The sequence below is a fragment of the Heterodontus francisci genome, chromosome 18, assembly GCF_036365525.1.
Source record: "Heterodontus francisci isolate sHetFra1 chromosome 18, sHetFra1.hap1, whole genome shotgun sequence".
NCBI classification, from domain to species: domain Eukaryota; kingdom Metazoa; phylum Chordata; class Chondrichthyes; order Heterodontiformes; family Heterodontidae; genus Heterodontus; species Heterodontus francisci.
In genome coordinates, this window is record NC_090388.1 from 36,249,062 (window position 1) to 36,276,608 (window position 27,547).

At 41.5% G+C, this 27,547-nt stretch overlaps 1 protein-coding gene across 3 annotated transcripts in view; it reads left to right on the forward strand.

Moving 5' to 3' along the window:
- Window positions 1-16,861, forward strand: part of asz1 (ankyrin repeat, SAM and basic leucine zipper domain containing 1) — a 185,301-nt gene extending 168,440 nt beyond the window's left edge. For 2 of the 3 annotated variants that reach the window (XM_068051229.1, XM_068051231.1), the window contains 3 exons: window positions 3,967-4,072; window positions 5,152-5,265; window positions 15,919-16,861. In XM_068051229.1, coding sequence (XP_067907330.1) covers window positions 3,967-4,072; window positions 5,152-5,265; window positions 15,919-16,068 — 370 coding nt within the window. In that variant the 3' untranslated portion in view covers window positions 16,069-16,861. The remainder of the gene's footprint in view (window positions 1-3,966; window positions 4,073-5,151; window positions 5,266-15,918) is intronic. The other variant, XM_068051230.1, reaches the window with a different exon arrangement.
- The last annotated feature ends 10,686 nt before the right edge of the window (window positions 16,862-27,547 follow it).

Genomic DNA, 27,547 nt, shown 5'->3' on the forward strand with positions numbered 1-27,547 from the left:
AACACCCTGCCAACCTGAAGATGACCCATTTATTTCTACTCTGTTTTCTGTCCTTTAATCAGTCCTCTATTCATGCTAATCTATTACTGCAACCCCATGAGACTTTATTTTGTGTAGACACCTTTTATGTGGCACCTTATCGAAAGTCTTCTGAAAATTCAAATATAATACATCCACTATTCTTTTATGTACCCTGCAAGTTACATCCTCAAGCTCTAATAGACTAGTCAAACATGATTTCCCTTTCATAAAACCATGTTGACTCTGCCTAATCATATTATGATTTTCTAAATGCCTGGTGACCAGTCCCTTAATAATGAATTCCAGTGTTTCCCCGACGACACTCAAGCTAACTGGCCTGTAGTTCCCTGTTTTCTCTCTCCCTCCTTTCTTCAAAAATGGTGTTACATTTTCTACATTCCAATCCACTGGGACCATTCCAGAATCTAGGGGATTTTGGAAGATCACAACCCACAATCCATCTACTATCTCTGCAGCCACCTCTTTTAGAACCCTAGGGGTAGGCTATCAGGTCCAGAGGATTTGTCGACTTTTAGTCCCATTAATTTCTCCAGTATCTTTTCTTCATTAATCATTACTTATGTTCCTCACTTACATTAGACCCTTGGTTTCCCACTATTTCTGGTATTGTTTTGTGTCTTCTACTATGAAGACAGACACAAAATATTTGTTTAACGTCTCTGCCATTTCCTTATTCCCATTATAATTTCTCTGTCTCAGTTTCTAAGAGACTCACTTTTACTTACACTAATCACTTTTTACATACTTGTAGAAGCTCTTACAATCTGTTCATATTTCTATGACTAGTTTACTCTCATTCTATTTTCTCCATCTATCAATTGTTTGGTCATCCTTTCCAGGTTTCTCAAACTCCCCCAATCCTCCGGCTTACTACTCTTCTTGGCAACATTATAAGTCTCTTCTTTTAATCTAATGTTATCCACAGATGGATCACTTTTCCTGTGGAGTTTTTATTTCTCAATGGAATGTATATTTGTTGAGAATTATGAAATATTTCTTTAAATGTTCACCATTGCATATCTACCATCATACCTTTTAATCTAATTTCCCAATCTACCTTAGCCAACTTGCCCTCAAACCTATATAATGTGGCTTTATTTGAAAACTCTAGTTTTGAACTTAAGTACATCATATTCAATGTGATTTTGGATCATGTGATCATTTTTTCCCAGAGGGTGTCTTGTTATAAGATTACTAATTAACCCTGTCACACTACACAAGACAAGGTCTGAAATAGCCTGTTCGCTGCTTGGTTCCTCAGTGTATTTTTCTAGGAAACACTCTTGAATGCATTCAATGAACTTGTCCTCCAAAGTACTTTTGTCAATTTGATTTGCCCAGTCAACTTGAAGATTGAAGTCACCTATGATTATAGCAATACCTTTGTTACCTCATCATTTCTTGATTAAATACTTTGTCCAACAGTATAGCTACTGTTAGGGGTCCTATAAACTACTCTCATCAGTGTTTTTGACCCTCATATAATATATAATGTAATACCCTAACGAGTTCTACTTCCTGCTCTACCAAGCCAAGATCCTTCCTCAATACTGTCTTTGTTATCTTTTTTTATTTGAGCTAACAGTCCTGCACACCAACCACCCTCCCACCCCACCACTTTTACATTTTGTCTTATTGTTGTCTGTTGGTCTACCTACCTACATGGACTGCAGCAGTTCAAGAAGGCAATTTACCACCACCTTCTCAAGGGGAATTAGGGATGGGCAATAACTGCTGGCCTAGCCAGCGATGCCCAAAATCCCATGAAGGAATTTTCTTTTGAAAGCACCAGGTATCCTATAATACTTAGTTCCCAAGTCACCATGAAACCAAATCTCTGGAATGGCTATTAGATCAAGCCCTTTTATCTCTATTTGTAACAGTAATTTGTCTATCTTGTTACAAATGCTTCAAGTATTCAGATAAAATGCCCTTAAATTTTTTTTTACCATTTTTCCCAGATTTAACCTTATTCACTGTTCTTTTACCTTTAAACTCTCTGTCCCTTCCTGTCAAAAACTGCCTATCTTTACCCAAAATGCCACTCTGCTCTATGGCCTTGACTTTTCTCTCAAAATTTATAAATTTCCCCTCCCCTGCCCCCATCCCCACCTTTTTAGTTTAAAGCCCTATCATACAGCCTGGTTTGCCAGGACACTGGCCCCAGTCCAGTTTAAGTGGAGCCTGACTGAACTGTACAGCATTTTTTCCCTAGTACAGATGCTAGTGCCCCATAAATTGAAACTCCTGTCTCCCACACCACTCATTCAACTCTCTGATCTGTTTAACCCTATGCCAGTTTGTGCATGGCTCAAGTAGTAATCTAGAGATTCTGCTTATTAATTTGGACCCTAGTTCTTAAATTACCCCAGCAGAACCTAATTCCTCATTCTGCATTGGTTCCTACATGGATCATGACAACTGGATCCTCCCCTCATGCTCCAAGTTCTTTTCCACTCATGAGATATCCTTAACCTTAGCACTGGGAAGGCAGTGTCGCCTTCAGGTCCCCCAGTCATGGCTGCAGAGAACAGTATCCGCCTGGCTATACTATCTTCTACCAATACCACATTCCTTTTTACTCCCCTTGAATGGCCTCCTAAATCATGGTGCTGTGGTCAAATTGCCCATCCTCCCTGGAGTCTTTGTTCTCATCCAGACTGGTAGATAAATCAAATTTAGTCATGCTTTAATGCACCCATATCTGCTGCCTTCAACCTTAGCCAACACTTTTAACTTTAGAGGCACCAAATGGACTTTAAGAAATGTTACTGGGACGCCATCAAGTTAATTGATTTTCTATAGCCTAATGTGTGGTCCAGAATCCCCATTTTATGCATTAATAGTAGATGGTATATTTAAACTTTCATATACAAAGAACACAATTCTCTCTCTCTCTGGAAGAAATCAAGAAGCTTTGCCATTCATACTCTATACAAATGATTCAAACTGGTGTGCAGTTTTTGTGTTGCTGACTCAAAAATAAAGTCTACTAGAAGTTTGAGAACTCAGTCAGGATTAGCTACAAAATAAACTTCATATTTATCTAAATTTACATGCAAATCTGGTTTGTAAATTAAATTAAATCTCAATACATTTTGATATAGTGTCTGTTCTAATATCTGGGTGTTACGTAGTCAAAAGCATCGGCAACTTGCTGGTTTCCTCTCAGCCCAGTGGCTGGAATCTTATTTTTTCACATTGTGAGTACACGTGATGCACTAGGGCAGTTCACTGTCAATTCCGTGCTCATATTCTCTCTCAAAAAAAAAATTAGAGAAGTAAAATGTTTGGACTTTCTTGTACTTTAGATTTTTGAATGTGCCTCTAACAGGTCTACAGCAAGCAAAGGCAGTGTGTGAGAGCAATTCACACAGGTCAGTTTGGCATCATTTACCTAGAGAGTAAAAGCAGCTTTCGATGATTTTGGGTGCATCTATATAACACAAGTGGGGATCTATACTTTTCCCCCTCCTCCTATCCTTTCTATATTAGTGCTCTTTTGAAATTAGTGTTACACAATACCTATATAATTTATATCTGAAATAGATAATGCATTCTGGAGGCTCAAAGATGTAAAACCGGATAGAATTGAGTGATTTTCTTGAATTAAGTGTTATGAAATTTGAGAATTAAAGGGTAGAATTGGAGATTAAATTTTACATTGAGAAAATTGCAATATATTTGAACCCGTGCTCATTTTGAGAACCACCAAAGGTGAAGATTCAGTGTTGCAGCTTTAATTAAATGCAAGTGCATAGCACCCTAACACATTTCCAACATCTCCAGAAAACCAGTAACCTTATTCTAACCACAGAAGTAGTTTTAACTGAAAATACTGGTCGTCGTACAGCCTGAAATTATTGTCCATTGTTTACGTTTTGGATAACTTGTGTAATAAATTTGTTTTAATTTTTTTTCAAGCAGTGAAGAACTTACCAAATTTTTGATAAAGCTGAAGAAGCACTGCAGTCACCTAATGGCAACGGTTCAGAATGTGGCAAATCAATTAGCAACCAACGCAGAACTGGTATGTTTCAGAGTAAATGTTGCTTTTTCCTTTATCCCTGCAAAATGTACTCATTTTGATAATTCACAAAATTGACCTCTACTTTCTCAATTAGAAATACTTTTTAAATACTTAAATATTTTAATTTTAGGAAACATCTCAAACTTTGTGTTCACTGATTTTACGTTAATGCTGAAAAGGCAACTATTCTGCTACCATACTAGGATTTTGTTTCATCCAATTTGCTGCTCTAACCCCTCTTCTCCTGAAGATGGTAAATGAATCATGCTGATTTATAGTTCCATGTACATCAGCCCATGGTACCTTGTCAAAGTGATGTTTGTTCATGTGAGCTTATAAATTTCAGCAGGATAGTCCATCATGGAGGCCATCGCAGCTCAGCCCAGTCTTATCCTTGCCCACTATCTGCACATGAACTTCCATCAAGGGTTACTGAATAAAATCGCTGACTTTTTTTTCCTTCCCCTTCCTTATCCTAAGATCACAATCCCCCCCACATTTTGCAACCAACTCAGTACAGGTTATACCAGCAACTTTGCTGGTCTGTATGGCTTGATTCATCCATACTTAGTGCTTTTATCTACTGGGCTGCCCATTTCAACTTTTTTTACCCTGATTTCCCACATTTAGATTCCTTCGTGCCACACAGCATCCTCTAACATGAGGATAGGAAGTTACCGAGCAACTAGGTAGAATGTAAAAACTACAGTGACTTACCTTAAAATTGCTCTTTTCCTTCCTTCTGGGGAAGTGTTTCTGTAAGGCTTCTGGCTGGTTTAAGAAATTGAGAATGTACAGAGATTAATTTCTTATTAGTCTGGTATCCTAATAATTACGTAAAAATTATGGCCGCACCTGGCAATTTGCAACAAGTTCATCTGTAGAAATGAGTACAAAAAGTGACTAATCATGAGAAATTATTGCAAAATAGCTCATCTTAAATGCTTCTGAGGAAAGCTTCCATGTACTAGAGTGACATCAGATTGGTTGATCTTCAACCTAAGGAATTGTTTTTTTTTCGATGGTTATCTTTTACTAGTATCTTCAATTTACATCTATATTTATCTACCTATTTTCAGAGAGTGCTCGATTTGGACCCTGACCAAAAATCTGCTTTGGTTTGTGATGATTTGATTAAATGTATTCAAGATCTGGATAAAGAAGTGGAGAAATTGAGAAATCTTCTGCTGAAGGTAAAGGAAGATGAACAGACACTTGTACAGGTTTAAGTTAGTAGATTTTAGTAATTCTAATAAAACATGCGCAATTCTTTTGTTCCCTATATCTCTGTATAAGACCGTAGAACAGATATAACCTGGATAACACTTGAGTGGTGACAGAGATAGTGAGGGTGGGAGAGGTCAAGGCTGTATGTTAACACCACATCAGTCATTTGGAAACTAACAACATATTGACAGGCACTTGTCAGAAAGTGTCACTTGAAAGTAATTGACTGTTAGAGTGGGAATAAATTTACAGAGATTCAGCAAATGGAGTATTCGTGTCAGCAAAGAATCTGTTAGTGAATGAAGCCATGTGGAGATTTCATAATGAATGAGAAGAGCCCAGCAAAGAGTTAGTATTTAGAGTTTTAATATATAATCTTCCATTTGAAAAAATTACACTTACTTGAGCAATACTTGATAAAACAGTGTTCGATGAAATGTTTTCTGTGAAATCTATAAATTACTTGTTTTGCTTGAAAACCACATTGATTTAACCATGCAAGCTGTTTTCATTCAATTGAAAGTTATGCTTTTGTTACAGTATTTAGAAGAATGCACAAGTTAGTAACCCCAGTGAGTAGAGCTTCAGATCACCTGCACAAGATGGAAAATATCAGCCATGTATTGCTAATGCCATCTCCACTATTTAAAATTAATTAACAAAATTGGTTAAGCAGTGCAGGGCAATGCATTGTGAAGGGATTTTTTTTTGCCATAACCGCTACTAGCTTTTAACTATAAAACAAAGATCAGTCAGTAATTATCCTGGATTATCCCACATAAAGTAGTGAAATTAAAGAGTCAGATTGAAGACAGTAGAGATACGTGTATGTCTAGTTATCACTTGTATTTATGAAAGCAGTGCAGAGGTTGCCTGAAAACCTAACTTCTAAAGACTTTAAGTGGTTAAAATAGAACTCTAAACTTGTAATGCAGATTTTTTTTTTTAATTCTGATCACAATCAAAAAAGAACTTATGTTGAATATCTTACTTATTAGGGGTGAAATGTAATATGATGCACTGTTACTGAAAATGGTACTGGAAGCTGACAAAGATAAAAATTTGTCATTTAGTGAAGACACATTTTCCAATAGGTATTAGAAACTTTTATCCATCAACATTCTTTAAAGGACTTGGGGAAAGACTTCCATTTATGTAGTATCTCTCAAGACTTCAGGATGCCCAAAAGCGCTTTACAGCCAATAAAGAAACTTTGAAGTATAGTCACTGTTGTAGGAGATGGTGTGTGGTGCCATAGTGGTTATGTTACTTTGTTTAGTCTTTCCTGGGTTGTGAGCATCGTTGGCAAAGCCAGCATTTGTTCCTGTCCCTAATTGCACTTGAGAAGATGGTGGTGAGCTGCCGCCTTGAACTGCCGCAGTCCAACTGGTGCAGGTACACCCACAGTGTTAGGAAGGGAGTTCCAGGTTTTTGACCTAGTGACAGTGAAGGAATGGCGGTATAGTTCCAAGTCAGGATGGTGTGTGGCTTGGAGGGGAACTTGCAGGTAATGTTCCCATGCGTCTATTGCCCTTGTCTTTCTAGATGGTAGAGGTCAGGGTTGGGAAGGTGATGTTGCAAAAGGCTTGGCAAGTTGCTGAAGTACATCTTGTTAATGGTACACACTGCTGCCACTGTGTATCACTGGTCGAGGGAGTAAATGTTGAAGGTGGTGGATGAGGTGCCAGTCAAGCGGGCTGCTTTGTCCTGGATGGTGTCGAGCTTCTTGAGTGTTGTTGGAGCTGCACCTTTCCAGGCAAATGGAGAATATTCCATCACACTCCTAACTTGTGCCTTCTAGATGGTGGAAAGGCTCTTGGGAGTCAGGAGGTGACTTACTCACTGCAGGATTCCTAGCCTCTGACCTGCTCTTATAGCCACTGTATTTATATGGCTACTCCAGTTCAGTTTCTGGTCAATGGTAACCCCCAGGATATTGATGGTGGGGGATTCAACAATGATTATGCTGTTGAATGTCAAGGGGCGATGGTTAGATTCTTTCTTGTTGGAGATGGTCATTGCCTGGCACTTGTGTGGCGCGAATGTTACTTACTACTATCAGCCCAAACCTGAATGTTATCCTGGTCTTGCTGCATATGGACACGGACTGTTCAGTATCTGAGAAGTTGCGAATGGTATTGAACACTGTACAATCATCAGCAAACAATCCCACTTCTGACTTTATGATGGAGGGAAGGTCATTGATGAGCAACTGAAGATGGTTGAACCTAGGACACTACCCTGAGGAACTGCTGCAGTAATCTCTTGGGGCTTAGATAATTGGTATTTAATAACTACAAACATCTTTCTTTGTGCTAGTTATGACTCCAACCATGGTGAGTTTTGCTCCAACACCCATTGGCTTAACTTTGCCTAGGGCTCCTTGCTGCCACACTTGGTCAAATGCTGCCTTGATGTCAAGGGCCCTCACTCTCACCTCACCTCTTGAATTCATCTCTTTTATCCATATTTTGACCAAGGCTGTAATGAGATCCGGAGTCGAATGGCACTGGCGGAACCAAATTGAGCATTGGTGAGCGTGTTATTGCTCTAAGTGCTGCTTGATAGCACTGTCGACGACACCTTCCATCACTTGGCTGGTGATGGAGTGGTAATTGGCTGGATTGAATTTGTCCTTTTTATGGACAGGACATACCTGGACAATTTTTTACATTGTCAAGTAAATGCCATTGCTGTAGCTGTACTGGAACAGCTTGGCTAGGGGTGCGGCTAGTTCTAGAACACAAGTCTTCAGTACTACTGCCAGGATGTTGTCAGGGCCCATGGCTTTTGCTGTTTCCAGTGCCTTCATATGTTTCTAGATATCACATGGAGTGAATCGAATTGGATGAAGACTGGCATCTATGATGTTGGAGACCTCAGGTCGTGGCCAAAATGGATCATCCACTTGGCACTTCTGGCTGAAGATGTTGCAAATGCTTCAGCCTTTTCTTTTGCACTGACCTGCTGGGCTCCTCCATCATTGAGGATGGGGATGTTTGTGGAGCCTCCTTCTCCGGTTAGTTGTTTAATTGTCCACCACAGTGACTGGATGTGGCAAGAATTCAGACCTTTGATCTGACCCGTTGGTTGTGGGATTACTTAGCTCTGTCGCATGCTGCTTCTGCTGTTTAGCATGCATGTAGTCCTGTATTGCAGCTTCACCAGGTTGGCACCTCATTTTTAGGCATTAGTAATTCAGACTAATCACAGAATAATACAGTGCAGAAGAGGCCCTTCGGCCCATCGAGTCTGCACCGATGCATTAAAGACACCTGGAAACATGAGTTTAGATCCAAGCACAGCAGCTGGGGACTTTAAATTCTGGAATAAAAAGCTAGTATCAGTAATGGTGACCTTGAAACTACCAGATTGTCCTAAAACCCATCTGGTTCATTAATGTCCTTTAGGAAAGGAAATCTGCCATTCTTATTCAGACTGGCCTCCATGTGACTCCTGATCCACTGCAATGTGATTTACTCTTAACTGAAAAGCCACTTAGTTGTATCAAACCACTGTGGAAAAACTATAATAAAAGAAAACGAACGGACCACCCTGCATTGACCTAGACATCACATTTGGACATGAGAAATATACACCCTGTCCAGTTGACCATGCACCGTCCTCTTCATTAGCATCTGGGGACATGCCAGAATTGAGAGCTGTCCCACACACTATTCAAGCAACAGCCTGACATAGTCATACTCTCAGAATCATACCTTTCAGCCAACATCCCAGAATCCTCCATCATCATCCTTGTGTATGTCCTGTCCCACTGGCAGGACAGACCCACCAGAGGTGCCGGAACAGTGGTATTCAGTCAGGAGGGAGTGACCCTGGGAATTCTCAACATTGACTCTGGACCCCATGTAGTCTCATGGCATCAGGTCAAACACAGGCAAGGAACCCTCCTGCTGATTATCACCTACCACCCTCCCTCAGTTGATGAATCAGTACTGTTCCATGTTGAACACTACCTGGAAGAAGCACTGAAGGAAAAAAGGGTATGGAATGTACTCTAGGTGGGGGACTTCACTGTCCATCACCAAGAGTGGATCGGTAACAACACTAATCAAGCTCTGAAGGACATAGCTGCCAGACTGGGCCTGTGTCAGGAGAAAAAACCTACTTGACCTCGTCGTCGCCACTCTACCTGTACCAGATGCATCTGTTCAAGATAGTATTGGGAGCAGTGATCACCACACAGTCTTTGTGGAGATGAAGTCTCCTCTTCACACTGAGAACTGCCTCCATTCTGTTGTGTGGCATTGCCACCTTGCAAAATTGGATAGATTCAGAACAGTCTAGTAGCTCATAACTGGTCATCCATGAGGCGCTGTGAACCATTAGCAGCAGATTAGTAATCCACCACAATCTGTAACCTCATGGCCCCACATATGTATGTGTGTGTGCGCATGAGGGCTAGGAAGAATAAGGAGTTTTTAAAAATCTTTTCTAATAAATAGGTAATGTTTTTAAAGAAACCTGGTTTGGTGAGTTTTATTCTGGAGGACAAATAGAGTGTCTAATTTGGCTATTCTTTGGTAGGTGCAAAACTTCCTTGATATGCTGTGACCTGTGGAGTAGTAGGTCTGAATTACCAGTGCATTACCCCTGCCTTGCTCGTAACAGAGGGTACACAGCATTTTGAAAAGACAGGCAGAATGGAAAAGGAGGAGGGGTAGCCTTGACAGGATAACATAAGGACATAGTGAGAAAAGATCTTGGCTCAGAAGATCAGGAAGTAGAATAAGTATGGGTGGAGATCGGGAATACCAAGGATCAGAAAATGTTGGTGAGAGTAGTTTTTCGGCCCCCTAATAGTTATACTGTTGGACAGAGCATTAAGCAAGAAATAATTGAGCTCGTAACGAAGGAAATGTAATAATCGCAGGGGCCTTTATTGTTGTTATAGACTAGACAAATCAAATTGTCGAAGGTAGTCTGGAAGCTGAGTTTGTAGCATGCTTTCACAACAGTTAATTGGAACAATATGTTGTGGAACCAACTTGCAATGAGGCAGGTTTAATTAGTAATCTCAGTAAACAATCCTCTGGAAAAAATGATCATAATGCAATTGAATTCCATATTAAATTTGAGAGTGACATACTCCAGTCCCAAACAAGAATCTTTAAAACTTAAACATAGCCAATTACATAGATATGAGATGAGAGCCGGCTACGGTTGATTGGATAAATAGACTGACAGGTATGGTGACAAATAAACAATGGAAAACATTTTTTAAAAACTATTCAGTGTTGAACAAAAATACATTCCATTAAAAGACAAAAACTCAGCGAGCAAGATCCATCTGTGACTTACTAGGGAAGTTAAGGATAGTATTCAATAAAAAGAAGAAGCCTTAGATTAAAAGAAGAGGTCTATAATGTTGCAAAGAATAGTACTAAGCTTGAGGATTAGTAGAATTTTAGAAACCAGCAAAGGGTGACCAACATGTTGATAAGGGAAAAAGTAGAATGAGAGTAAACCAGCCAGGAATGTAGAAACAGATTGTAAGAGCTTTTAAAAGTATATAAAAAGGATATTAGCTAAAGTAAATGTTGGTCCCTTAGAAACAGAGACAGGAGAAATTATCATAGGGAATAAGGAAATGGCAGAGACGTTGAACAAATATTTTGTGTCTGTCTTCAAAGTAGAAGACACAAATTACATGCCAAAAATATAGAGTATAACCTAGAGGCTAATAAGAATAAGGAACTTAAGGTAATTAATATCAGCAGAGAAAAGGTATTGGAGAAACATGAGGGACTAACAGCTGACAAATCCCAGGATCTGATGGGCCACATTGTAGGGTTCTAAAAGAGGTAGCTGCAGAGATAGTGGATTACACTGGTTATGATTTTCCAAAATCACGTAGATTTTAGAGCGGTCCCAGCAGATTGGAAGTTAGCAAATGTAGCACCTCGATTAAAAAAAAAGGGAGAGAAAACAGGAAACTGCCAGCCAATTAGCCTGACATCAGTCATCGGGAAAATGCTGGAATCTGTTATTAAGGAAGTCTTAACAATGCACTTGGAAAATCAAGGTATGATCAGACAAAGTCGACATGGTTTTAGGAAAGGAAATAGTGTTTGACAAATTTTTTTTAGAGCTTTTTGAGGATGTAACTAGTCGGGTAGTAAAAGAGGAGCCAGTAGATGTAGTATACTTGAATTTCCAAAAGGCATTTGATAAGCTGCCACACAAAAGATTAATGCGCAAGGCAAGAGCTCATGGAGTTGGCGGGGGGGTTAATATATCAGCATGAATGGAGGATTGGTAAATGGACATGAAGCAGAGAGTCGGGATAAACGGGACATTTTCAAGTTGGCAGACTGTAAGAGTTTCTGTAGATATTTTAAAAAGAAAAGAGTTAAAGTGAACCTTGGTCCTATAGAAAGTGAGTCTGGGGAATTAATAATGGATAATAAGGAAATGGCAGATGAAGTGAATAGGTATTTTGCATCAGTCTTCACTATAGAGGATACAAGTAACATCCCAGTATTAGCTGTAAGTCAGGAAATGGAGGGAGGGAGGAAATCAAGAAAATTACAATCACCAGAGAAGTGGTACTGAACAAATTGTTGGAGCTGCGGGCTGACAAGTCCCTGATGGACTTCATCCTAGGGTCTTAGGGATTCAGGGAAGGTCCCGTTAGATTGGAAAATAGCGAATGTAACTCCTTTATTCAAAAAATAAGGGAGACAGGAAGCAGGAAACTACAGGCTAGTTAGCTTAACATCGGTCTTAGGGAAAATGATGGAAGCTATTATTAAAGACGTTATAACAGGGCACTTCAAAAAAAATTCAAAGTAATCAGGCAGAGTCACCATGGTTTTGTGAAAGGGAAATCATGTTTAACCAGTTTATTAGAGTTCTTTGAGGAAGTTACATGTGCTGTGGATGAAGGGGAACCGGTGGATGTATTGTACTTAAATTTCCAGAAGGCATTTGATAATCAACAGTTATTGCAGAAAATAAAAGCTGATGGTGTAGGGGGTAACATGTTGGCATGGGTAGAAGATTGGCTAGCCAATAGGAAACAGTAGGCATAGATGGGTCATTTTCTGGTTGGCCAGATGTAACGAATGGTGTGCCACAGGGATCTGTGCTGGGGCCTCAACTTTTTACAAGTTATATAAATGACTTGGATGAAGGGACCGAAGGTATGATTGCTAAACTTGCTGATGATACAAAGATAGGTAGGAACGTAACTTGTGAAGACATAAGGGGGCTACAAAGGGATATAGATAGGTTCGGTGATTAGGCAAAAACCTGGCAAATAGAGTATAATATTGGAAAGTGGGAAATTGTCCACTTTGGCAGGAAGAATAAAAAAGAAGCATATTATCTAAATGGTGAGAGATTGCAAAGCCCTGAAATGCAAAGGGATCTGGGTGTCCGAGTGTATGAATCGCAAAAGGTTAGTATGCAGGTACAGCACATAATTAGGAAAGCTAATAGAATATTATCTTTTATCGCAAGGGGAATTGAATACAAAAGTAAGGAGGTTATGCTTCAACTATACAGGGCATTGGTGAGACCACATCTGGAGTACTGTGTACAGTATTGGTCTCCTTATTTAAGGAAAGATGTAAATGCATTGGAGGCGGTTCAGAGAAGGTTTACTAGACTGATACCTGGAATGGGCGGGCTGTCTTACGAGGAAAGATTGGACAGGCTAGGTTTGTATCTGCTGGAATTTAGAAGAGTAAGATGCAACTTGATTGAAACATTTAAGATCCTGAGGGATCTTGACAGGGTGGATGTGGGAGAATCTAGAACTTTGAGCGGCACAGTAGCGCAGTGGTTAGCACCGCAGCCTCACAGCTCCAGGGACCCGGGTTCGATTCTGTGTACTGCCTGTGCGGAGTTTGCAAGTTCTCCCTGTGACCGCGTGGGTTTTCGCCGGGTGGTCCGGTTCCCTCCCACAGCCAAAGACCTGCAGGTTGATAGGTAAATTGGCCATTGTAAATTGCCCCTAGTGTAGGTCGGTGGTAGGGAATATGGGATTAATGTTTCTTTTCTTTTGGGCCTCCTTATCTCGAGAGACAATGGATACGCGCCTGGAGGTGGTCAGTGGTTTGTGAAGCAGCGCCTGGAGTGGCTATAAAGGCCAATTCTAGAGTGACAGGCTTTTCCACAGGTGCTGCAGAGAAATTTGTTTGTCGGGGCTGTTGCACAGTTGGCTCTCCCCTTGCGCCTCTGTCTTTTTTCCTGCCAACTACTAAGTCTCTTCGACTCGCCACATTTTAGCCCCGTCTTTATGGCTGCCTGCCAGCTCTGGCGAACGCTGGCAACTGACTCCCACGACTTGTGATCAATGTCGCGTTTGCAGACATCTTTATAGCGGAGACATGGACAGCCGGTGGGTCTGATACCAGTGGCGGGCTCGCTGTACAATGTGTCTTTGGGGATCCTGCCATCTTCCATGCGGCTCACATGGCCAAGCCATCTCAAGCGCCACTGACTCAGTAGTGTGTACAAGCTGGGGATGTTGGCCGCCTCGAGGACTTCTGTGTTGGAGATACGGTCTTGCCACCTGATGCCAAGTATTCTCCGGAGGCAGCGAAGATGGAATGAATTGAGACGTCGCTCTTGGCTGACATACGTTGTCCAGGCCTCGCTGCCATAGAGCAAGGTACTGAGGACACAGGCCTGATACACTCGGACTTTTGTGTTCCGTGTCAGTGCGCCATTTTCCCACACTCTCTTGGCCAGTCTGGACATAGCAGTGGAAGCCTTTCCCATGCGCTTGTTGATTTCTGCATCTAGAGACAGGTTACTGGTGATAGTTGAGCCTAGGTAGGTGAACTCTTGAACCACTTCCAGAGCGTGGTCGCCAATATTGATGGATGGAGCATTTCTGACATCCTGCCCCATGATGTTTGTTTTCTTGAGGCTGATGGTTAGGCCAAATTCATTGCAGGCAGCCGCAAACCTGTCGATGAGACTCTGCAGGCACTCTTCAGTGTGAGATGTTAAAGCAGCATCGTCAGCAAAGAGGTGTTCCCTGATGAGGACTTTCCGTACTTTGGACTTCGCTCTTAGACGGGCAAGGTTGAACAACCTGCCCCCTGATCTTGTGTGGAGGAAAATTCCTTCTTCAGAGGACTTGAACTGTAGGGTTAGTATAAATGGGTGGTTGTTGGTCAGCACAGACACGGTGGGCTGAAGGGCCTGTTTCAGTGCTGTATCTCTAAATAAATAAAAAATAAACTTGGGGTCACTGTTTAAAAATAAGGGGTCGCCCATTTAAGACAGATGAGAAGAAATTATTTCTCTGAGGATCGTGAGTCTTTGGAATTCTCTTCCTCAAAAAGCGGTGGCAGCAGTGTCTTTGAATATTTATAAGGCAGAGGTAGATAGATTCTTGATAAGCAAGGGGCTGAAAGGCTATCGGGGATAGGTGGAAATTTGGAGTAATCAGTTCAGCCATGAACATATTGAATGGCGGAGCAGGCTCAAAGGGCCGAGTGGCCTACACCTGCTCCTAATTTGTATGTTAGTATGTAACTAATGGAGTTCCACAAGGATCAGTGCTGGGGCCTTATCTATTTCCAATTCATATTAATGACTTAGACAAAGAGACTGAGAGTAATGTATCCAAGTTTGCTGACCATATAAAGCTAGATGGGAATGTAAGCTGTGAGGAGAACACAAAGAGGTTACAAAGAGATATAGACAGGATAAGTGAGTGAGCAGCAAGATGGCAGTTGAAGTATAATGTGGGAAAATGTGAGGTTATTCACTTTGGTAGTAAGAATAGAAAAGCAGAATATTTTTTCAAAAGATGTGAAACTTCTAAATGTTGATGTTCAGAGATTTGGGTGTACTCGTACAAGGAACACAAAAGTCAGCATGCAGGTACTGCAAACAATTAGGAATGCAAATGGGCATATTGGCCTTTAGTGCAAGGAGATTGGAGTATAGAATAAGGAAGTCTTGCTAAAATTATGTAGGGCTTGGCGAGACCACACCTGGAGCACTGTGCACAGTTTTGGTCTCTATATTTAAGCAAGGATATACCGGCATTGGAGGCAGTACTGCGAAGGTTCACTTGACTGGTTCCTGATATGATTTTGTTTCATTAATCCTGAAATTTTGATGTGATATTGACTGTGGGGAAGCTTCTAAGTTAGATTTATTTTTTTAACACTTATTTTTTAGCCTTGTAGTTAAGTAGATAATCTCCCCACTAAACAAACATAAGATAGTAAATGTAAATTATTTTAATCTCTAAATGATGGTGAGATTCTTAGTGTGTGGCAGGGCGCTGGACCATAGCTTTACATTTCTTTTACAGATGGCATTGATTTGAATAATCACCTGTTAATGTACATATGATGTATTACAATTAACTACCAAGTTTTAAAGTCACAGGATTCTATTTCATTTATTTTCACTGCACTTTATATGGATCAGCAAATGACTATCTGGAACATATTTATGATACAGCAGTTACATTCATGAAATTAATTCAATATGAAAAACTTTGTAGATTGATCTACATCCAATAACTCGTGCTGATTTGATTTTAACTTAGAATTCAGGATTTTCAAAAAGTGTTGCGATCGATTGTTTCAAAAACACCACGTGATCACATTTTTCCATTTTAGTTGCAGAATAACCAAGAGCGAGCTCCCAGTCGCATACCACCATCGCAAAGTTACTTTCATCACTATCAATTCCTAAAGATGGTAGCAATTGGCCTATTCGGAACTGGATTTATTTTTTTCCTCATAAAACTACGTGTTTTGAGAAATTAGCTGGAAATTGAAGTTTTATTATTGACTCTTGGTTTTTATTTATTTAAAAGGCATTTTGCTCTGGTTCGCTCAACAATACATTGTATGTGAATTTTTGGTTTAAGTTAAGTACAATGGTACAGGTTTAAAAAACACTTCAATAATTATTGCTGTAGCATCTATTGGATGAAAATATGGTTGTGAATATTGCTATAAGTCTGATTACCAGATTATTCTTGCATAAAACGCCTGCTGAGCACACACAAGTTTTCTTGCGTCAGACGTTTTCAAACTTTTCCTGTGTGAGCCCCCTGCAAGTATTGAGACACTCCTGAGTGTCCTAACTTCCAAATAAAAATCAATGTCAGCTATTCATGTTATCATTCAGAAAATGCTTTTTTTGTAGAATATAGCAACAAAAATTATGTACTAGTAATTCAACAGTAAGTCTGATAGTCTGACAGATTTCTGGTCACCATGCAGACATCCTAGTATCTGAGGACTGAGTTTGAAAAGCAGTGGTGTAATAGAAATAATGGGCCTTTAATCTGATATTTTGGCATACAGTCAATAAATACTTGAGGCAGGCATACCAAATTTGATGCATAATGTTAGTAAATGTGCATTAGGTTATAAAAAATGCCAGTGCCTAATTCAGCTTTTTTCTTAATATTGGGAACTATTCAGTCTAAAATATAAACATGATTGTTTTTCTTTCCCAGTTATGTAAGATTGCATTACATAAGAACTTTCTGAAGGATTGCTTCCATTGTAAAAAGGAAATCAGATTCAGGTCCAGTTGAAGTTTTTATCTTGGCCATCAAAGATATTTTTGTTAGAAAATAATTTGATTTACATTTGAAAAGCTTGGTTATAGAACATAAAACGTTATTTCACTGTTAATAGTGATATAAATAAATAGTCACAAATGTTCAAATATCATCGGCCTTGATTTTTTTGTGTTTGAGGTTTCTTGCAGCGGCTAGATACTGCATTTTTTTAGCTTTTATTGCAGTATATGGACTAGCAATAGGCAAAAGATTGTATTACTGCATATACTCACACAAAAGTCCAATTGTTGAGACCAATTTGTGAGGCTAAAATTTGGGGCATCAACTTTTACACGAGTCATATTTTCGAACTTCATTAACAAAATAATAGACACCATGGAGACAGGGAGTAGAGTCGAGTGGATGCACGGGAAATTATGTTCACTGGCACTTTTATTCTTTGACATCTTGCATGAGCTGTGTGGAATGTTTTCTCCAGTCTCTTGCCATTCTTGTCTGATACTTTGAATTCTAATGCTGCTGCACAATTATTTGCCTTTTCTGCACATGCAATGAACTGCGCTGTGTATTTGTTGTTGTTCTTTGCCACCATATTGAAAAAGGTGGGGCTTCTAGCTGGGCATTTATACTAGTGTGTGATTAGAATGCTCTGCAAGTTAAGGCCGACTTTTACGAGAGATATAGGAAAAATTCAAGATTTTTTGGCCTAAGGTCATGGGTCGACTTTTACACGAGATTGACTTTTACACAAGCATATACCGTATTCATTGCACAACAAGCCATGCGGTTAGAATTTCATTGGTGTTTTTTAAGCTCATGTCACTGCCACATCAGACACCCTAATTCTAATCAGAGATATAGCAGATAATGAGTAGGGCCAAACGCTGAACTCTTGAGGGTTATTTGACTCCCATAAAACCAAGCAGAGAATGGTTACAGCACAGGAGGAGGCCATTTGGCCCTTCGTGTATGTGGTGGCCCTCTGCTAAAGCAACTCAACTTGTCCCTCTCTCCCGCCTTTTCCCCAAAACCCTGCAATTTTTTTCCTCTTCGGGTTCTTATCCAATTTCCTTTTGAAAGTCTCGATTGTATCTGCTTCCATCATACTCTCAGGCAGTGCATTCCAGATCCTAACCACTCGCTGTGTAAAAAAATCTTTTCCTCATGTCGCCTTTGGTTCTTCTGCCAATCACCTAAATCAGTGTACTTTGGTTCTCTCCGCCAATGGGAATAGTTTCTCTCTATCTACTCTGCCTAGACCCCTCATGATTTTGAACACCTCTATCAAATCTCCTCTCAACCTTCTCTTCTCTAAGAAGAACAACTCCAGCTTTTCCAATCTATCCATGGAACTGAAGTCCCTCATACATGGAACCATTCTAATAAATCTTTTCTGCACCCACTCTAAAGCCGTCACATCTTTCCTAAAGTGTTGTGCCCAGAATTTTACACAGTTCTCCAGTTGAGGCCAAACCAGTGTTTTATAAAGGTTCACCCATAACTTCCTTGCTTTTGTACCTGATACCTCTGTTTATAAAGCCCAGGATCTTATGTGTCTTTTTAACCATTTTCACAACCTGCCCTGCCACCTTCAATGATTTGTGCACATACACCCTCAGATCTCTTTGTTCCTGCATCCATTCCACCAGCCTGTCTGTGTCCCCTTGTAATCTTAGTTTTTAGTTTTAGAGATACAGCACTGAAACAGGCCCTTCGGCCCACCGAGTCTGTGCCGACCATTAACCACCCATTTATACTAATCCTACACTAATCCCATATTCTGTCACATCCCCACCTGTCCCTATATATTTCCCTACCACCTACCTATACTAGGGGCAATTTATAATGGCCAATTAACCTATCAACCTGCAAGTCTTTGGCATGTGGGAGGAAACCGGAGCACCCAGAGGAAACCCACGCAGACACAGGGAGAACTTGCAAACTCCGCACAGGCAGTACCCAGAATCGAACCTGGGTCCCTGGAGCTGTGAGGCTGCGGTGCTAACCACTGTGCCGCCCATCACTATCCTCCTCACAGTTAAAAAATACTTGCAAGTTTTTTGACATCTGCAAATTTTGAAATTGTGCCCTGCACACTCATGTCTGGGTCACTAATACATACCAAGAGAAGCAGTGGTCCTAGTACTGAACCCTGGAGAACTCAACTGCATGCCTTCCTCCAGTCTGAAAAACAACCATTCACCGATACTCTGTTTCCTGTCACTCAATTAACTTTGTATCCATGTTGCCACTTGCCCTTTTATTCCATGGATATTTGACCAGTTTTGAAAAGGATATTTTATTACTTCCAGAGAATGTAACCCAGAAATGTCCAATGCTATAATTCTCTTCTCTTCCATCCTTCCTTTGTCTTCACATGATCTATCTCTGACTCTTCCATTCTTCAACTTCTCTGTTACCATTTCTGGGGATATGCTATCGATCAATATCCATCGCAAGCTCACTGATCCCCTTAGCTATTTTGACTGCACTTCCTAATGCCCCACTTCCTGTAAGGACTCTATTCCATTCTCAGTTTTTCCATCTGCTCTGATGGTGCCACCTTCCTTTTTCCTAAATCAAGCATTTCCCTCCCCCACCCCATCATCATGGTTGACAGGGTCTCATTGCATCCATTCCATTACCTGCACTTCTGTTCTCACCCCTTTCCCTCCCTCCCAGAACCATGGTCAAATTCTTCTTATCCTCATCTTCCACCCCACCATCCTCCACATTCAACGGATCATCTGCCACCATTAAACACATCTTCCCATCCCCTTCCCTTTTAGCATTTCAAAAGGACCATTCTCTCTATGACACCCTGGTCCACTCTTCAATCAATCCCAAAGCCCAACCCTCTCCCCTTCCCACAGCACCTTCCCACGCAAGTGTAGGAGATGCAACAACTTCCCTTTCCCCACCTGTTCTCATCATCCAAGGTCCGGGTGAAGCAGTGGTTCACTTGTACTTACAATTCAGTATAGTGTACTCTCTGCTCGCGCAACAATTTCCCCTTCATTGGATAGACCGAACAAAGATTGGGTGACCACGTTGCAGAGCAGCTCCATTCAGTCCGCAAGCATGGCCCCGAGCTTCCAGTCGCCTGTCATTTTAATTCTCCGCCCCTTACCCACTCTAAGCATTTTACAACTTTCTGGACTCAACATAGAGTTCAATAATTTCAGATCATAATGTCTGCCCCTTTTGCTTTTAGACAGCAGCTGTTGGTGATGATTCTACTTTTCCCATTTACACCTCCTCTAGACCCATCTTTTGTTTTTTTACTTATCCCCTTACCATCTCCCTTTGCCTTACACCATCATCACTTTTCTCATTTAATCTCTCCTGCCTTACACCCTGTCACAGATCTTCTATTGTTCCCGTCAAGACAGCTGTCCACTGTCATGTCTCCAGCTGACTTTCCCAGGGGCAGGCGGTCAGGGGAATCAGCAGCTCTCTCCACTAATGCGGGGTTCCAACTGAAGCCCCAATATAGGGCCATTATCCCACACCAACGGAACTTTCCTGGCGTCAGGACACCCCCGCTGAGTCTGGAGCCTGGAAACTGCTTGGAGTTTGCCTCCTGAATGCAGGTTGGAGGCCATCGGAGCCTCCTCGCAAACACCCAATGATGGAGCTGCAAGGCTGAAATGGCCACAATCGTTCCTGTGGAAGCCCTTCACCAATGGCCTTTTTAAAAACTTTTCCACGGACATTTAAGAGAACCTCCATTTTGAAGCACCCTCGCACTCACTTACCTCCTTCAGCAGTGTCATCTCTCCCAGTGGGGCTGCTGGCAATCCAATGCTGCAGGCTGTCTCATTGGGCATCCCGCATCGCAATCCTGTACGCTGTCCTTAATTGGATGTTGAACAAGCCAACAGCCAATTAGGAGGCTGCTTCATGTAAAGTTGTTCTGGCAGGTACATTGAGGCCATGTGCAGTTTCAAGACCCACAAATGGTCCTGATGCCCATAGGAAAATTCAGCCTATTAACTATGTTTCTCTCTCTATGGATGCTACCTGTTCTGTTGGGTGTTACCAGCATTTTCTGTTTCACTATGTAACTTTTCTCCCCTTGCTTAAGGCAAGGGAGGGATTATGGAGCATCTTAGCCCAGCCTATTTGAATGACTGTACTACGTTTAGCAATGGAGTCCACCATTCCATTTCACACCTTTCAGTTTTGAGTTAGATCCTAACAAAGGTTTTGGACGACTTGTGGAAAGCTATGGTCTCCCCTTAAGGAGTGCTTCCATGGTTTCAAAAATTACATTATTAAAATTTTTACAATGTGCAAAACAAATAGTTTTGTACATGTTTTCTTGCATCATATTACAGCATGAAGTACTGCATTTCCTCCCAAACATATACTAAGCACTAACATGGTGAGAATATCTTTTCCATCTAAAGCCTCACATTCCCCAAAATTGAACCATGGCTGAGTTTCACTTTGGCATAACCTCATTTAAGAACACTAAACAATAGAAAAAGCAGGTTAACTGTGAAAATGTGAAATTCAAGGGTAAAAATGAAGACAAGACGAAGGAAGGATTGTAAATAGCAGATCCTATGCAATCCACTTGATTCAATGTCCCAACGTTGATTGAGGTTCTATTCTCTGAATGTAAACTTCCTTGTTCTCCCATATATTACCAGGAATCATCATTTCTTCTGCTTGGTATTGTAACTCTTCCATCAAATATCCATTGTACTGTATCTTTGGTAACTGCGTTGCAAAAGGACATTTATCCACAGCATTTCCACTTCAGCTCAATAATGGAGACGCAAAACAGTTTATTTCCATGGAAAAGGACAATCACGACTACAACTATCTCCAAATAAAAATAAACACGTCTTCCAATACATATAATGCATCAAGGGTATTTTATGTTCAAAGTACCTCCTAAACTTATTTTTAATTTGTTTAAGATTTTATGGGATGATTTACTGTATTCAAAGGTTATTGTTATAGGTCAACCAAAAGTGTCTTGCTTATGCTGGAAATACTCAACTCTTTCTGTCTCTGCAGTTATAGCCTGATTTAACACTTCAGCTCGGTAACCTTTCATCAGAGCTGGAAAATGTTATAGATGTAACTGGTTTTAAGCATATACAGAGGCAGGGAGTGGAGAAACAAAAGGGAACACCTGTGATAGGGCAGAAGGCAGGCAAGATTAAATGGAAGATATGTTATAACCGAGGGGGGTGGAGTGCACTGTCTTTTCTGGTCCCACTTCTCCACAGGTCACAACATATATTTTTTAAATGTTTACCCAGTTACTGATTTGGTCAATCGTGTACTCTAATCCCAGAATAAAATACACCAACAAGGTTTCTTTAATAAACAACAAAATTATCAGTTTATTATCAAACACGACTTGTCCAGTAATGAAGCAAAGCATTAACACACAGATTGAAATGTGGAAGTCCCCTTTTTAAATTTCCCACACACACACACACACACACACTGGAAGAAAATACAGAAATTCTCTCTGCAGAGGTCTGTTACAAAAAAAGAATATTTTGGCCAAATGCCTGCTAATTCTTGAAAGAAAAAAGGGAAGATATGGAAGGAAGTCAGTGGTCCCTTTTGGTCTGGCATCCGTGTTTACGGAGACGGGTCACTGGGATCTTTTCCAAAGCAGTTCTTTTCAGGTGGCGTTAAAAATTAATCTGGCAGGTTTTCCCAGCTTCTCAGGAGAGATGTGTGGCAGGGATTTTAGTTCTCCCACACTGGATCTTTGCAGGGTTTCTTCAAAGAGGTGAGCTGGTTTCTTTTTCCTTGACAGGCAAAACACAACTATCTTCAAAACAGTTCAAGCCCCAACTGAACTGAAAACGATATCCAAACCCCAAACAGAAAGTCAACCTCCTGACCTCCATAAACCTTGACATGTGGCTTCTCTGTAAACATCATCTCCAGGTCACCAAGGTTTCTGTTTACTGAGCTTAAAGCACATGATTTCCAGCAAAAGTTGTTTACAAACAACATCTCAGTGTCCTTTCAGTGAACTGTCAACAACAAAATAAAGTCCAGCATTTATAAAATCTTCAGTCTTCCAATGACTCTATCTCCACAATTTAAATATGAGTCCTCAAAAAAAAACTTAACAGAAAATAGAAGCACTTTCGTAACAAATGGAATGATGCAAGGGAATGGGACAAATAAAAAAACAATTGATAGATCTAGAGGAGGTGTAAATGGGGAAAGTATCCCTAACAGCTGCTGTCTAAAAGAAATGGTAACGGTTATAATCTGAAATTGTTGAACTTGATGTTGAGCCCAGAAGGCTGTTATCAAAAGATGAGATGTAGTAGGCCGATGAGAGAGAGAGGCAAATTGAGAGTGATTCCGCCAGGGTCACTCAGCTCCTGACCTCATTAGAGCCTTGGTCCAAACATGGACAAAAGAGCTGATCTCCAGAGGTGAAGTGAGAATGACTGCCCTTGACATCAAGGCAGCATTTGATCGAGTGTAACATCAAGGAGCCCTAGCAAACTGGAGTCAATGGGAATCGGGGGAAAACTCTCCACTGGTTGGAGTCATACCTAGCAGAAATGAAGATGGTTGTTGTTGTTGGTCAGTCATCTCAGTCCCAGGGCATCACTGCAGGAGTTCCTCAGGGTAGTGTCCTAGTCCCAACGATTTTCAGCTGCTTTATCAATGACCTTCCCACTATCATAAGGTCAGAAGTGGGGATGTTCGCTGAAGATTGCACAATGTTCAACACCAATCACGACTCTTCAGATACTGAAGCAGTCCGTGTCCATATGCATCAAGACCTGGCCAACATTCAGGCTTCGGCTGATGAGTGGCAAATTACATTCATGCCACACAAGTGCCAGGCAATGACCATCTCCAACAAGAGAGAATCCAGCCATCTCCCCTTGACATTCAATGGCATTTCCGTCGCTGAAACCCCCAATATCAACATCCTGAACAACCAGAAACTGAACTGGACCAGCCATACAAGTACTGTGGCTACAAGAAAAGGTCAGAGGCTGGGAATTCTGTGGCGAGTAACTCACCTCCTGATATAGGTGTGCAAAGGAAACCCAACGCGAGCCCAAATTCCGGAAGTTCAGTTCGACCCATCCCCGACACATGCCATTGTATCCCGTCGGGATCAGGTCGGGTAGCAGGCCTTTTCTCATGTACTGATGTAAAGGCCTGCCACCCGACCCAACCCCGATGGGTCCCGACGACGTGCCCAGTTTGGGTCGGGTGGGTTTGGACTTCTGGGTCCGGAATTCGGGTTTCCTTTACACACCTCTACCTCCTGATTCCCCAAAGCCTGTCCACCATCCACAAGGCACAAGTTAGGAGTGTGATGGAATACTCTTCACTTGCTTGAAGGAGCGCAGCTCCAACAACACTCAAGAAGCCCGACATCATCCAGGGCAAAGCAGTCTGCTTGATTGGCACCCCATCCGTCACCTTCAACATTCACTCCCTCCACCACTGATGCACAGTGGCAGCAGTATGTACCATCTACAAAATGCACTGCAGCAACTCACCAAGCCTTCTTCGACAGCACTTTCCAAACCCGCGATCACTACCACCTAGAAGGACAAGGGCAGCAGATGCGTGGGAACAACACCACTTGCACGTTCCCCTCCAAGCGACGCATCATCCTGACTTGGATGTATATTGCCGTTCCTTCACTGTCACTGAGTCAAAATCCTGGAACTCCCCAACAGCACTGTGGGTGTACCTACCCCACACGGACTGTAGTGGTTCAAGGCGGCGACTCTCCATCACCTTCTTAAGGGCAATTAGGAATGGGCAATAAATACTGGCCTAGCCAGCAACTCCCTCATCCCATGAAAGCATAATAAAAAAAATTGTTAAAATGACAAGCGACCGTAAGCTCATGGTCACGTTTGGTGACCAACTCCCCTTTCCCCAGCATCTTCCCAAGCAAATGTAGGAGATGCTACAACTGTCCTTTCCCCTCCTCCCTTTCCACCATCCAGGGCCCCAAACACTCCTTCCAGGTGAAACTGAGATTTACTCATGAACATACAAATTAGGAGCAGGAGTAGGCCACTCGGCCCCTCAAGCCTGCTCCACCATTCAATAAGTTCAAGGCTGAACTGATTACTCCACACTTCCACCTACCCATGATACTCTTTCACCCCCTTGCTTATCAAGAATGAATCCACCACTCCTTTAAAAATATTCAAAGACTCTGCTTCCACCACCTTTTGAGAAAGAGAATTCTAAAGACTCATGACCCTCAGAGAAAATGTTTTTCCTCATCTATGTCTTAAATTGGCGACCCCTTTATTTTTAAACAGTGACCCCTATTTCCCGATTCTCCCACAGGGGAAACATCCTTTCCACATCCACCCTGTCAAGATCCCTCAGGATCTTATATATTTCAATCAGGTCGCCTCTTACTCTTCTAAATTCCAGCGGATACAAGCCTAGCCTGTCCAACCTTTACTCATAAGACAGCCCGCCCATTCCAGGTATTAGTCTTGTAAACCTTCTCTGAACTGCCTCCAATGCATTTACATCCTTCCTTAAATAAGGAGATCAGTACTGTACACAGTACTCCAGATGTGATCTCACCAATGCCCTGTATAGCTGAAGCATAACCTCCCTTGTACTTTCAGTTCAGCATACTGTATTTGGCGCTCATGATGTGGTTACTTCTACACTGGGGAGACCAAACGCAGATTGAGTGATCGCTTTGCTGAACACCCCTGTTCAGTCTGCAAGCTTGACTCTGAGCCTCCGGGCACTTGCTTTTTTAATTCACTGTGAATGTCTCCACTGTAGGGGAGATATGCGTGGAAAGTTCTTTACGCAGAGGGTGGTGGGTGCCTGGAACGCATTGCCAGTGGAGGTGGTAGACGCGGGCACGATAGCGTCTTTTAAGATGTATCTAGACAGATACATGAATGGGCAGGAAGTAAAGAGATACAGACCCTTAGAAAATAGGCGACAGGTTTAGATAGAGGATCGGCGTAGGCTTGGAGGGCCGAAGGGCCTGTTCCTGTGCTGTAATTTTCTTTGTTCTTTGTTCTGTAATGTTCTAAGAGCAGGGAAGTTCACCTGATGTCCTGCCCAATATTAATCCCTCAACCAACATCCCCAAAACCAGTTGTCTTGTATGTATCATACAGCTGTTTGTGGGACTTTGTTGATAAATTGGCTCCTGGTTTCCCTTCATAACAGTAACTACATTTCAAAAGTTGTTGTCTGTGAAGCACTTTGGGATGCCAGCACAAGTTCTGAGGCACACTATTCATTATCTTTTTTACCTTTCTTTTCGCTGAACCCACATTTCATATTTGGTCCAAATGCATTTCTGCCTTTGAAGTGCACTGAATTTTAATATCAAATGTAGTGTTTTCTAATATAGTATGCCTGTTCCAGAAACAAGTACAGAAAACTGCTAACATATGAATTAAGAGCAGGAGCAGGCCACTGAGCCTGCTCCGCCATTCAATAAGATCATGGCTGATCTGATTGTAACCTCAACTCCACATTCCTGCCTACCCCTGATAACCTTTCACCCCCTTGCTTATGAAGAATCTATCCACCTCTGCCTTAAAAATATTCAAAGGCTGTGCTTCCACCGCCTTTTGAGGAACATAGGAGCAGGCCATTCAGCCCATCAAGCCTGCCCCGCCATTCAATATGATCATGGCTGATCTTCCACTTCAATGCCCTTTTCCCACACAAGGAGGCCAAAGAAGAAGAAAAGAAGATCCTCATATCCCTTTATGTCATTTGTATTTAGAAATCTGTCAATCTCTGCTTTAAATATACTCAATAACAGAACTTTCACAGCCCTCTGGGGTAGTGGATTCAAAGATTTATAACCCTCTGAGTAAAGAAATTGCTCTTCATCTCTGTCCTAAGTGGCTTCCCTCTTATTTTGAAATTGTGTCCCCTGGTTCTAGACTCCCCAACCAGGGGAAACATCTTACCTGCATCTACCCTGTCTATCCCTTTAAGTATTTTATAGGTTTCAATGAGATCACCTCCCATTCTTCGAAACTCTAGAGAATACAGACCCAGTTTCCCCAATCTCTCTTCATAGGACAGTCCCACCATCCCAAGAACAAGTCTGGTGAACCATCGTTTCACTCCCTCTATGGCAATAATATCCTTCCTAAGGTAAGGGGACCAAAACTGCACATCATACTCCTGGTGTGGTCTAACCAAGATTCTATACAATTGAAGCAAGACTTCACTACTCCTGTACTCAAATCCTCTTGCGATAAAGGCTAATATACCATTAGCCTTCTTAATTACTTGCTGCACCTGCACGCTAGCTTTCAGAGACTTATTGACAAGGACACCCAGGTCCCTTTGTACATCTACACTTTCTAATCTCTTAACATTTAAGAAATACTCTGCACATCTATTCCTCCTACCGAAGTGAATAATCTCACACTTTTCCACATTATATTCCATCTGCCAAGTTCTTGCCCACTCACTAAGTCTGTCCAAATCCCCTTGAAGCCGCTTTACCTCTTCCTCACAACACACATTCCCACCTAGTTTTGTGTCATTTGTGAACTTGGAAATACTACATTTAGTCCCCACATCCCAAAATATTGTGAACAGTTGAGACCCAAGCACTGATCCCTGCGGTACCCCATTAGTCACAGCCTGCCAATGCGAGAATGATCTGTTTATTCCTACTCTCTGCTTTCTGCCTGTTAACCAATCCTTAATCCATGCCA